Below are 12,000 nucleotides of genomic sequence, written 5' to 3'. Positions count from 1 at the left end.
AGGAATGCTGGAGAAAGAACAACTCCCTGTAGGAGTTGAAGGGAGTGAAGTTCCTCGTGGTGCTGACAAGAAACAGTCGCAGCCTTGTTTTGTAGCCATCCTGTAATGCAAGCACTCAGGGGTAACTTTGGCTGGGCTGAATTGCCCCATGCAACTACTCATGGGATTGGTGCTGGTGCAAGTGTATATAAGGAATCTGCTCTTAACACATCTTTGAGGACTCCTTGTAGAACCACTTATGGCAGTAGGACTCTGCCCAATGCATTGTTCATTAATTATTTTTTTTTTAAATTTTAAGCACAAATATGTTTAAAGGGTACCACAAAAATTCCCCGACATCACATTGCAAAATAAAATCTATAGGATTTGTTATTGAAAGGGTAAAAAGACCACTACAATAGATTGAATTTGTAAAATGTCTTACCAAAGCAAAGTGTACAATAGGTGATGCTCTCCAAACTTTCATTCTGTTGTCTTTCCCAAACAAATAATTGAAATCTTCTAGTATCATCAATCTATGTTTTAAAGTAGACACAAAATTAACATTAAAAAGATAGGTAAAGCACAGGTAAAAGATATTAGGACTTTTTTTTTTTTTTGACAGTGAAGGGCTATCACTTTTTTCTTTTCTTAGTAGGGTGCTACAGAGAAAAGGGCAGGATCTCCTATTTCAGCTCCTTCTGGGACAAAAAGAAATCCTTCACAGTGAAGATGTTTTATTGGGAGAGAAAATTCTAGCATTAGAAAATTCTAGCATTAGAACAACCTATGTATTGCCTGTGATCATCTGAAGACAATCTTCCCAGTAGCAGATTTGACCACAGAAATGCTTGAGGAACCCTGAAGAAGCTCCAACAACATTCTACAATTTCACCAACCCTATCCAAATGTGATTCAAGGGAAAAAACATTTGCTTGTAGACTAAGATAAATAAAAATGGCTGTAAAATATCATAATATTGCAGTAAATGAACCATACATATGGATAAGCTAAAATGGTGAGGAAAGAAATAATTACTTTCTTCCATTAAACTTAAACTTTTTGTGTGTTATAGACAACACAACACAATTAATTTCTCATTAATGTCTGTAAAGGATGTTATAGATGGGCGTCTTCAAAGGAATTAGAATTGGCAACGACTGTTTAAGTGATCTCCAAACTGAGGCTCCTAAAGCAAACTAACCCAAGCCAGTAAGTATTTGTGGCTACAGGTTGGTAGGATCATGAAGATTAAACCACCCCCCAACAGCAAGGGCAGAAGGGTACCTGAAAGAAAAAGGGAGATTGTATTTTTTGGGGGAGTGGTGATGAGGTTCATTGCCTTCTCATCACTGCAACCATAAAGGAGAGCTGGGCAGTGAATTTTTTGCCTTTCCCCCTCCTAAGCAGCTTTTTTAAACATTTCTACTTTGAAAACTGATGTATGGAAACTGGCACCTTTGTAATACCAGATGTCATCATATGCATTTGGATTCATAATCTGCTTATACTAAGTAAACAAAATACTGATGCTTGTTCTTGTTTATCCTGTGGAGTAACCCAGTGAATAAACTATAAGCTTCCTTCTCATATGCCGGTAGAATTCTTTCATTCTGCTAAATTAACATTCAGCCAGACAAATATGTGAATTGACCAACAGATATGAGGCTGCATGAGAATAAATATAATACAAAGATCAAAGGGCTGGCTTAGATGCTACTAAATCAGAACTTAGACTGCAAGATTTGTACTTTTTGTCATATGTAAGTAAACAACTTCTAGAGTTTTCTTCTACAAGGATAATTTTGAAGAAACAGCAGCTGGAAGGAATTTAATTTCAAAAAAGTTAAAACTGAGCACAGATGATACAAAAATAAATTGAAAAAAAGAGAATGTTGAATCCATATGATGAAGCCTTAAAGAAACTTAGAATTGTTTTCCTTTGGTACCTAGTAAAATGGATTGTTTATTTTTGTTTACTATCTTTTTATCTGAAGTCATATTTTAAAACAAAAGTTGTTAATTTTCTCCTGTACTAATGGCAATACAGCTATCAAAAGGTTTTGCTTAATTTAATTTTCTTTTGAAAAAAAAAAACAACCCAAACCCAAAAACCAAACAACTGGTGTACTGGAAGCCTTCTACTACTTTTTCTAGAAGCTAGGGACACAGTTTTTTAATTAAATGGCTAATACATGTCACAACTTCAGAAGAGAAATGGCATAGGCGAAATTAACACATTATTGAAATTCTGTGATTTGGCCTAAAAGCACAAGTCATAAATAATTCATGTGCAGAAAGAGGTCAGATGATGATGATTACTGTAAAGTGAATCAGTGTTTCTTTGTTAAAATAGTAACCTTTAATACACTCCTTTCTAATAAGGGATTGGACAGTTCCTCTAGAACTTACTGGCTTGAGAGCACACTTAACTCAAATACTAGTAGATACTAAGCAAATAGATAACTGACTTAATTTTCTATGGTCTATCTACTTACTGAGAAGGCACGTCTGACATTTGGCACTTCACTGAAGGCGATAACTACTGGAGTGATATCCAAGGCACTCAACTCAAGTACAGCTGTGCTGATGGCAACGTCATCCTGCGATGGACCATTTGCAAAAAACAGGGCAACTTTTCTTGTGAGGATGCCCTGACGAACACGTTTGAAGACATTTCTTGCAACAAATCTCATTGCTGCCCCAATATTACGTTTACCAGTGGATCTCTCTAGCGGTATGCTCTGGATTGCTTCTATCAGCAAGTTGCTTTTTTTGAACTCTGAGAATCGGATGAGATAGCGTGTATTGGTATTGAAAGAAACAACAGAGACACGAGCGCCTGTTGGGCAATTGCTTTCACTGATCTTAATGCTCTTCAGCAATAATATAACAATGTTCCTCATTCTTTCAAATGCAGCTGGCATAACATCTTCAGACATATCAAAGGCAAACACCACTTCAGTTGGATAAACTGGACATGTGTCTGTATATTGAAAGAAAAATTTGTGTGAGAACTTTTCTACAATTCAAACATTGTTATTTTTTTCTTCAAGTCTATAAAAGAATGGACATGCAGAGGCCAGGTGGGCTTACCTGATGAGCAAGCTGGAATGAAGAGATGAGAGAGTAAATAAATTATTTTGGACTCATATTCATTAAAATAGTGACATATTCACTTGCTTTCACTAAAGAGCCTGATCAAAAGCTCAGACAACTGACAGAAACTGTGAGAGACAACACTCTGCTTCTACAACCCAATACTCAAAATAGTGCAATTTTACTGTGCGAGAATTAAATTGTTCTGGGTTCTGCTGAGCACACAAGTTAGAGAGAATGAACACTCCAAATCTGGAGGACAGGTGATACACAAATACTGTCTTCTCTCAGAGAATTCCCCAAAGGGGGTTGGCACACTGCTGAAGAATTAATTTCATCTTAAATGAGGAAAAGAGACATTTGTTACAATTTTTGTAATCCAGAGAGAGGAAAAATGAACAAAAAACGTTTCATACATCTGCTGAAAACCCCTCACAGGTAACAGCTGCCAGTCATCAAACGGAACCCAGATACAAACTATCAGTCTACAGGGTTTCCAGTGAAGGCTATTACATTTAAGAAGAGTGACTAAGTGGAATAGGAGGTGAAAGAAGATGCTCCCTACTTACGGCAGTTTTTTCGTGTAAAATTCACAAGTTCACAAGGCTGCAGGAGCAAAATAAAAAAATAATTAATGGTAAATCACAGACCAGGAATCTTACTATTGGTTTGAGCTGAAGGTCTTATCCCAGCTCCTGAACTAACTGTCACAGCAGTAAAGCCAGAATCACACATTCCCGTTCCTCTCTATTTTTAAACAGTACACAGGTTCTGCCCCTATTGCAGAAACAAAGGGGTTTCTGGATATGCTCTGTTGGCACTTAATCATGTTCTGGAGTATTAAGCGACCATTTATCCATTCTTATTTCATGTAACAATCTGATCTAGGAGGTCACCAGGCAGTGGCACTTCTATAGAAGAATGGGCATTTCAATAGCAACTCACACAGGAAGAGAAAGGTTCACGGAGGAGAGAAGCCCCTCTGGACATAGAACACACCTGCAATAGGATTGCCTGCAGGTAATTGTCCATGCAAGGGTTAGATGGAGCCTTTACTCAGAAGTATTCGCCTTACACGGGATAAGGTTTATGAAGAAATCCAACCCTGCTACTCCTAGTGAAAAAAACTGTTGCTGAGGAAATGCCTTCCTTTAAAAGAGGTTGGAAAGTAACTTTAAGCCTGAGCTGGTGTGTAAACTGACAAAGGAATATTAACAGTCCAACAGTTTGTAAAAGTTTGGTCATGGCGTTAATCCATATGCATAATTGTTTCTCCTTCCTTGATTATTTGCAGAACAGAAGAACCCACTGCACTCTGAGAAGTATTCGAAAAGGATAATGTTTTATAACAGCTAATTGTGCTTATTGCAGTCACTACTTATAAATGGAAGACTAAAACTGTTACTTCCATGCAGTGTGTAGTTAGCTGTGAGGTGATTACTTACTTCCATTAAAATGGTGCCCATCGGTCCCTTGGCACCCTGAAACAAATTAAACAGGTCCAGAAAATCAGACTCTGATAACATATTTCCATCTATGACTCTGTAGCCCAAAAAAAACGGATGCATACAGTGTTGCCCTGACAACCATTGTGAATTTGAAATATGAGGAGACATCAGTTCCCAGCACAGGTTTCTGAGGACCTGTTCCAAATAGAGTTGAAGACTACTTCTCAGACCTATTTCTCAGTCCGCTTTCCTTAATGGCTTTATAAATGTCCAATACTTGTTGCGCTTGAGGACCAGTATAACTCAGAATTGGATTTTTCTTTCTAAACAGCAATTTCTGTGCTGCTGTTCAGTTATCTGCACCTTACATCCTTTTCAGCCTCTGATTTATGATAGGCTTGCCCTCTCTTCTTGCAGGGTACAATCTCCACAGTTCTACCTCAAGAGACCCTGCAGACCATACACACATCATGACTGCTCAACCACTCTAGCTAGCTTTGGCTACCCTGCAGCCTTTTCCTTGGAAGCTGTGGGCAAATGCCAGGATTCCAAGCATCTCTCTTAAAATAAAAGTATTGTTTCATCTTCATAACAGGAATAAAATACAAGGAAAATAACTTTTTTTCAAGGCACCTTGAGAGTTTTCATTACATGTGCAATTCAGATGTGTTAGCAAGACTAGCAAAAATTTTCACTTACCCACAGGGGACTGCAGTGAGATACACCAGAAAAATTTTAACCCCACATCCCGCAACCTTTGCCTTAGCTTCTCTCTACCACAACACCATAGTATACCAAAATCCTACTTCCTTATGACCCCAAATTACAACCATGAATGGGCAAGGGTAACAGCTATCTATCTGGCTCATCAGTACACAAAGTCCGTCTGTCTAACATATGCACGCAGCCAAGCAGCAGGGAGAGCAATGCATTCCAGCTGGCACTCTTAGCCATTCTTGTGCCCAGAATCATAAAATAAGGTGGGTTGGGTACATTCATTGACCAGCACAGTGTAATGACCAAAAAAAAAAAAAAAATTGTTTTCTAAGTTGCATGTATCACATGGGCCATGGTATACAGGTAAAGATACTGTTATCAATAATGTTCCACATTTAAACTAAAAAGAGTAAGTTTGAGAAAGTTTAACAAGAAAATTAACAGCAGAGATGGTTTCTGGTCACTATGGAGCTGATTTGCAAAACTGTTATCTAACTGTTATCTTAACTGTTATCATACAGGAATTTTCCTAACTGCCTACAATGTTAGTCCTAAATCCTACTGAAATCCATGATTCTTTTCCCCTGCTTAGAGAATAAAACTTTTTGTTGTATAAAATGCAGACCACATATACTAGAAAAGTACATCAAGACATCTACTTGTACATAAGGATTAACAGGTTAAATTTAAGTTTTAAATAAGTGCCTGCAATTGCAAGTATGATTTTAAATGGCTTTTCTTTTTGAGTGAAAATACATTGGTTTCCAGCAGAACAATCCATTTCTAAATTTTAGTACTCTCTTCTTTTTCAATTAGATATTTACCCAGCCTAAAGACAATAACAAATACCGTGGAAGAAATTCTGCCCTGCATTGTATTGTTGCAGTTGCATTTCTGATAGCAGGTGCTCTTGAACATCCACACATCCACAGGCAAGACATAATTCTATACAATCCCCAGGCTGATTAAGCATACTTTACCACATGAAACATTATTAAACATTCCATTAATCTAACAGCAAGTTTAAGAGAAAGCTAAGAGTGAGGTTTTTTAAATAAAATATATTACCATAGGTCCTGATGGCCCTTGGTCCCCTGGATCTCCCAAGGAACCTGGTCTACCAGCATTACCCTAAAAGTAGAAATACCAAGTTTTTTCTTTATAATTGCATACATAGATACAGAATTTCAGCAGAGAAAAACCTCTATAACCATACTGTGAGTTGAATCCTGCATTTACATAAAGACAGACTACTATCCCTAAGAATTATTAGCAGCTAGTATCTCTAAAGACAGACTTGCATTCTCTCAAGACCTCTTACCCAGGATATGGCAATGAAAGATCAGAGTGGGAACCAATTTCAAAAAATTTTGTTGAGGAAAGACTTAAGACATAAGTTCTTTACCTACAGAACTCTTCACAGAGTTAACAGATTTATCATTCTTACTCTTCTACCCCTAAGTCCTTTGGGTCCTTCAGCTCCTGGAATGCCTGGGTCTCCATCTTCTCCCTGAAAATTAATGAAATGTAGAACTTTATGGGAAAGGAGAAGACAGACAGAAAGACAGATAACTACTTCCAAACAAGGAAAATTTAAAAAAAATACATAAAGAAAGCAAACATGCCCATTTAACCATACCTCTACACCAGGGTATCCTGTGAATCCAGATTCTCCCTGCCAAAAGGACAAACACTTCATAAGAATATAGAACTTTGTGATTGGCTTAGTGTTTGATGTCTTTAAACAAAAAAACAACCAAACAAACAAAAAAATTCAAAATTATTCTTAGCATTCCAGCCCATTCAAGTAACAGTGGCTATTACTCTGGTCTCAAACAACACCATTTTAGATTAACACCTTGTTCATCTAAAGGAAAAGCATTTTTAAAATTTCCAATAGTTTCTGAATTTTCAAGAGTATTCCATTTCTCAAATAAATGTTTTATCAAAATTTATTTATGCCTCCTAGTAATATACAGTGGAATTGATGTTCAGTGACCACAAGTGTAACATTCAGCCCTCAGTGTTTGAATGCAGTTTCAAAATTCTGTACCCTCCATACTAAACAGTGATGTAATATTTTTTTGGCATCTTAGAAGTCACTTCATTAATTGCTTTCAGTTCCTTCTGTTTTCGGTGTGTTCTTTGCCTGTATATGAAAAATATGGGAACTCGGACAAAGACCAATCAGAAATTAAGTGTATCTTTTTTCCTTGACACTAGAGTAACTATCAGAATTCACACTACTTATGTATGTCCTTATTTTAGGAGCTCCCTCCTATGAAAGTGGACATGCTTGTCAAACAACATATGAATTTATCCTACAATTTCCAGAAAATTACATACACATAGGCCCCACATTACACCTAAGAGAGTGTAATGTGATTGTGAACCTGTATAATTAATAGCAAACTTAAGTAAAACTGATACTGAAGGCTGTTCTCTTAGCTATCAGGGGAAATCAACTCTTTTTGGATCACTATTCTGGGTTGAAATGGTTTTTTCTTTGGTTTTATTAATTCTTTTAATTCAGGCCCTGTCAAACCTTGGGCAGACACATCACTGTGTAAGAAGGGCTTTAACTCAATCTTAAAACAATGAATAACGACAAGAAGATTTAGCAGAAACCTTTTTTCCTCATTTCTTGTAACAAAGAGGATGTTCTCTGAAATGAACAAGTGGGAGATTCCAAGAGATTAGAAGAACTAGTCTTGCATATAATATATGTGTAACCTGTGAAACTCTCCCATCAAATGGAATTGTTGGAGCTAGGAAGGTAAGAAAAGAGACTGGATAATAAGAAGAATCAAGAGCCATTTTAATAAAAAGCCACTTTAGAAAAATGGAGCTCATCAGTTGGAGAGGTTCCTGGGATGTCTTTCATATGTTCTCTAGAGCACTTTGCTTCTCCCACAAAAAAGGGAGAGTGAAACAGATGGGCCACCAAGAAGACCCACTGGACCCCTTCCGTTTCATAAGCAATGGGAAAGGACTAGTATTGTAACACTACAGAAACTCTTTGAAAGGAGGACTGCAGCTGTTTCCAACATCCTGACCACTTTGCTCGCACACTGACCCATTGGTGCCACTGGTTCCATGATTTTGACCTAATCCTTTCTGTACACTTTTTATTTTAGCTGGATTCTTCTATGTTTTTAGAGAAGCAGGCATTTCACTGCTATTTTTTTCAGGGCTGTGAAGGGAATGATAAGAATTTCTAAATATGTAGCAATCTAGAGGTTAATCCTCAGATCTTACTGCTGACCATAGGAGCACAAAGAACAATATTTCACATTAAAACAGCAAGGATGTTTGGAGAGTACCACCCTCACCTTGGTAGTCAAGGAATCCCTCTGAAAGAAGAGAAGTTAAGAGTCCAAGGTGGCTAGCCCACCAATACTTACCAACAAGAGTCGCTGGTCAAGCAGACTGAAGTGTGGAGAAAGTATTGTGTACTCCAGGAAGCACAATCCCCCATATCCATATACATACATTGAGGGAAAGAATAAGAGAGAGTGGTTCTCAAAAGAATATCCTATCGAAGAATTTCTCACAAGGATGGTTGTGGGAAGCCTGAACCTCACAAATGCACTGTGGCCATGTCCTATGTTTCTTTTGAATTGAATATGGATGGTCACGTTTGATTTGACACTGCAGAATGGAGATTGTGAGACATCTGGACTCCAAGCACTCACCTTTGCTCCTTTTCTTCCTTCAGGACCATAGGCATCTCTGCCATCCATACCCTGCCATAGGTCAAATATACCATGAGTTAGTTTTTAATATAGGATTAGATTTACATCCAATTCCATTTCAGAATAAAGACATCCCATTACAATGAGATGCCTAGATTGTTAAGACCGAAATAGGGCAAGCTATCACAACACAGTCTAAAAACAGTAGCAAAATCTGTAGAGAGAAAACAAGGATTAAAGCCACAGCTCCCCCTCACTGTGTGCCCTACCTCTAGCATGTTCTCTCTCTCCTAGAGAACTTGAGAGGACAGATATTCTCTCTAGCCCACAAGGAATCTGGTATTCATAAGAAAACTGAGAACCAAATGTGAAATAATTTTGATTGAATCAAATAGAGAAAATAGAAAGGAATTAACTTTACTGTTCCAGTTGGATGGGTATTAAACTACAGGGGCCCTGAATTAGGGCAGAAAGACTCACAGGCATGCCTCTCTGTCCAGCAGGTCCCACTGGGCCCTGCTCTCCAGGGTCACCAGCTTCACCCTGTTATAATTAAAACATAAAAGGCATTAGTTTGGCTCATTCAGGAGAATTCTTATTTCTGAAATGCAAAATTGTCTGCTAGACTAAAGTGTGCTTATACATCTTCTAGATTACTTGATGCTGGTCCAAAGCATTCCATTACAGACCTTCCATGTTTCATGGAAGGTTCCTTGCAGTGGAACTGGAAAGTACTTGGCAAATCAGAATACGCTGAGCATTCATGCAGCTAAACCCCAAAGGCCTTTGTTCAATAAAACTCACATTGTTATAGAGAATTAGCAGTGAAAAGAGTGTTTTCTGGGAAAAAAAATATATTAATGGTAGCAGGACATAGCCCAGAATTCTAGCAGCCTGAAGCATCTGTTGATAGCAGATTATATTCTCAGATAGGCTTTCTGCACTGTGGTCTTAGTCCTCTTGCAAGTTTTCTTTTCTTCAATTCCTTCTTTGTTTTTCACTTTCTTAATGAACTTTCTTCTAACAAGAACTCCAATATTAAACAGCATGAAAGAAGACTGAGAAAATGGAATGTATGGTGGATTAAACTCCTATGTTTCTTCCCAATTTTCATCACTGTTTCACTGTATGTTTTCATACAGTCACTTTTTTCATAGTAGCACTTTGACCTTCTGATAACTGTCTGTAACTGAATGTAATAATATACTGAATGTATTAACCCTTCAAAGAGAGTGAAGGGCTTAGCTAACTGGTATTATTTATGCCTTTTAGATTCAAAGATGCAACAACACCTAAAATTAGTTATTTTTATTAAATGAAGTAAGTCTCCCATATCAACACATATTAATGAAAGGAAAGTAAGGGATAACATTTATTATAAGTATGTGAACCATAATGGGGAACACCTATTAGTATAAGCCTTTCTGTTTAACTTCATGCTGATTCAGTTCTTCTCAACATATTCATTCCTGTATAATAGACATCACCATAACAATCAAGGTTCCTTGGAATGGTTAGGAATCTTTAGAACAAAAAGATTAAAATAAGCAGCTATGCTTCATTGAACTGGGAAGGTCAGATTGGACATTAGGAAAAGGTTAGTCTCTGAGACAAGATGGTTGTCACTGCAACAGGCTCCCCAGGGAAGTGGTCAAGACACAAAGCCTGACAGAATTCAAGGAGCATCTGGACAATGCTCTTAGTCATGCGGTTTAGTTTTAGGTAGTCCTATGAGGAGCAGGCAGTTGGACTCAATGATCTTTATGGGTCCCTTACAACTTGAGAAATTCTATGATTCTATGATTAACTGGTACATCTTTTCAATGGATTGGACAGGTTATAGGAATCATAAAACAAGCTCAAGTGTCAGCATTGCCTTACCCCTACCACATTTTGTGAGATGCTAGGCCCCATTGAGAACCATGACCACAACAGCAATTAGAACAGCAGTCATTGCAACAGCAAAAACGTCTTAGTATAATGCTGACACCTGTAAGATTACCTTGAACACATCACTTACCTTCCCATGCAATCTAGAGATGTGTATAAAACTTAACATTCTTCACATGTTCCATAGGAACAACACAAGTGTTAGTTCATGATTCTTCAGCCAGATTCTTGAGTGAATGATAGTGTTAGATTGCTGCAATTAGGTGCCTTAAAAATCTTTACCTTTGCTCCTCTTGCACCTAACTTCCCAGCAGAGCCAGGTGAACCTGGGGCCCCCAGACTAGCCTGTAATCAGAAGTATCAGTTAAAAAGTGCACAACAAAGAAATCAAGGGTTCATTGCACTCAAGGATTCATTGCCACTTGAAATTACTACAGAATCGGTATAAATATGAGCACATTAACAGGCTTTTGAGGACCACAGTAAGAGTTACTGGTCAAGTTATCATTCCAGTTATTTCCTGTTTTCTGATGACTGCTTTAAAATTCTCAAAATGTTATTAAGTATCACATGAATGTTGTTTTCTATCTACATGGATACCGAGTGAATACATGTACAATATGAATATATAGGCACACATACAAACGGGTGTGTAAGCATGAACATCACTATATGACTGAAGCAGATGCCCGAGGCTGACAGAGTAGGACATTCCAGTCCTGAGTTGCACTGGTGTAATTCCAGATTAAGAACCACCAAAATCAGCAGCATCACACAGGTGAGAAGATCAGCAGGCAGTGCTTGGTAGTTACAATCTCATCATTTCCCGGCATTAAACCTCACAGGTCATACTTTAATGAAACTATTATCTAACTTTGCCCTCAACTACACCATTGTACATCTGTATTTATACGTCCTGCAAGCCATGCTGCTAGTCCTGACACTATAAAACTGAGAGTGGAATCTAGAGCCAAGCCTTTTCATTGCAATCAGGCAAAAGTTTGGTAACACTGAAGTTCACTTCCTATAAACCCACTTAAACTTTTTTTCAGGGCTGTTATGTTATCATATGAGGCTGCAAATCAGTTTTCTTAAGTACTACACTGAAAAATCCTCAGTTTCTTCTTTTTGTACATTTTTTAAAAACTCTTTATAAGAATAATATCAACTCC

General features: G+C 37.7%; 1 protein-coding gene across 1 annotated transcript in view; it reads right to left on the bottom strand.

The window, feature by feature from the left end:
* The window catches only part of LOC104529565 (collagen alpha-4(VI) chain), a 48,813-nt gene that overhangs the window by 5,366 nt on the left and 31,447 nt on the right, over positions 1-12,000 (bottom strand). Inside the window, 11 exon segments of the mRNA XM_029086467.1 lie at positions 425-515; positions 2,478-2,965; positions 3,076-3,087; positions 3,648-3,684; positions 4,524-4,559; positions 6,312-6,374; positions 6,691-6,753; positions 6,883-6,918; positions 8,939-8,989; positions 9,419-9,481; positions 11,111-11,173. Coding sequence (XP_028942300.1) covers positions 425-515; positions 2,478-2,965; positions 3,076-3,087; positions 3,648-3,684; positions 4,524-4,559; positions 6,312-6,374; positions 6,691-6,753; positions 6,883-6,918; positions 8,939-8,989; positions 9,419-9,481; positions 11,111-11,173 — 1,003 coding nt within the window.

The sequence above is a fragment of the Antrostomus carolinensis genome, unplaced genomic scaffold, assembly GCF_000700745.2.
Source record: "Antrostomus carolinensis isolate BGI_N321 unplaced genomic scaffold, ASM70074v2 scaffold5738, whole genome shotgun sequence".
Lineage (NCBI taxonomy): Eukaryota > Metazoa > Chordata > Aves > Caprimulgiformes > Caprimulgidae > Antrostomus > Antrostomus carolinensis.
This window is presented reverse-complemented; position numbering and strand designations above follow the sequence as displayed.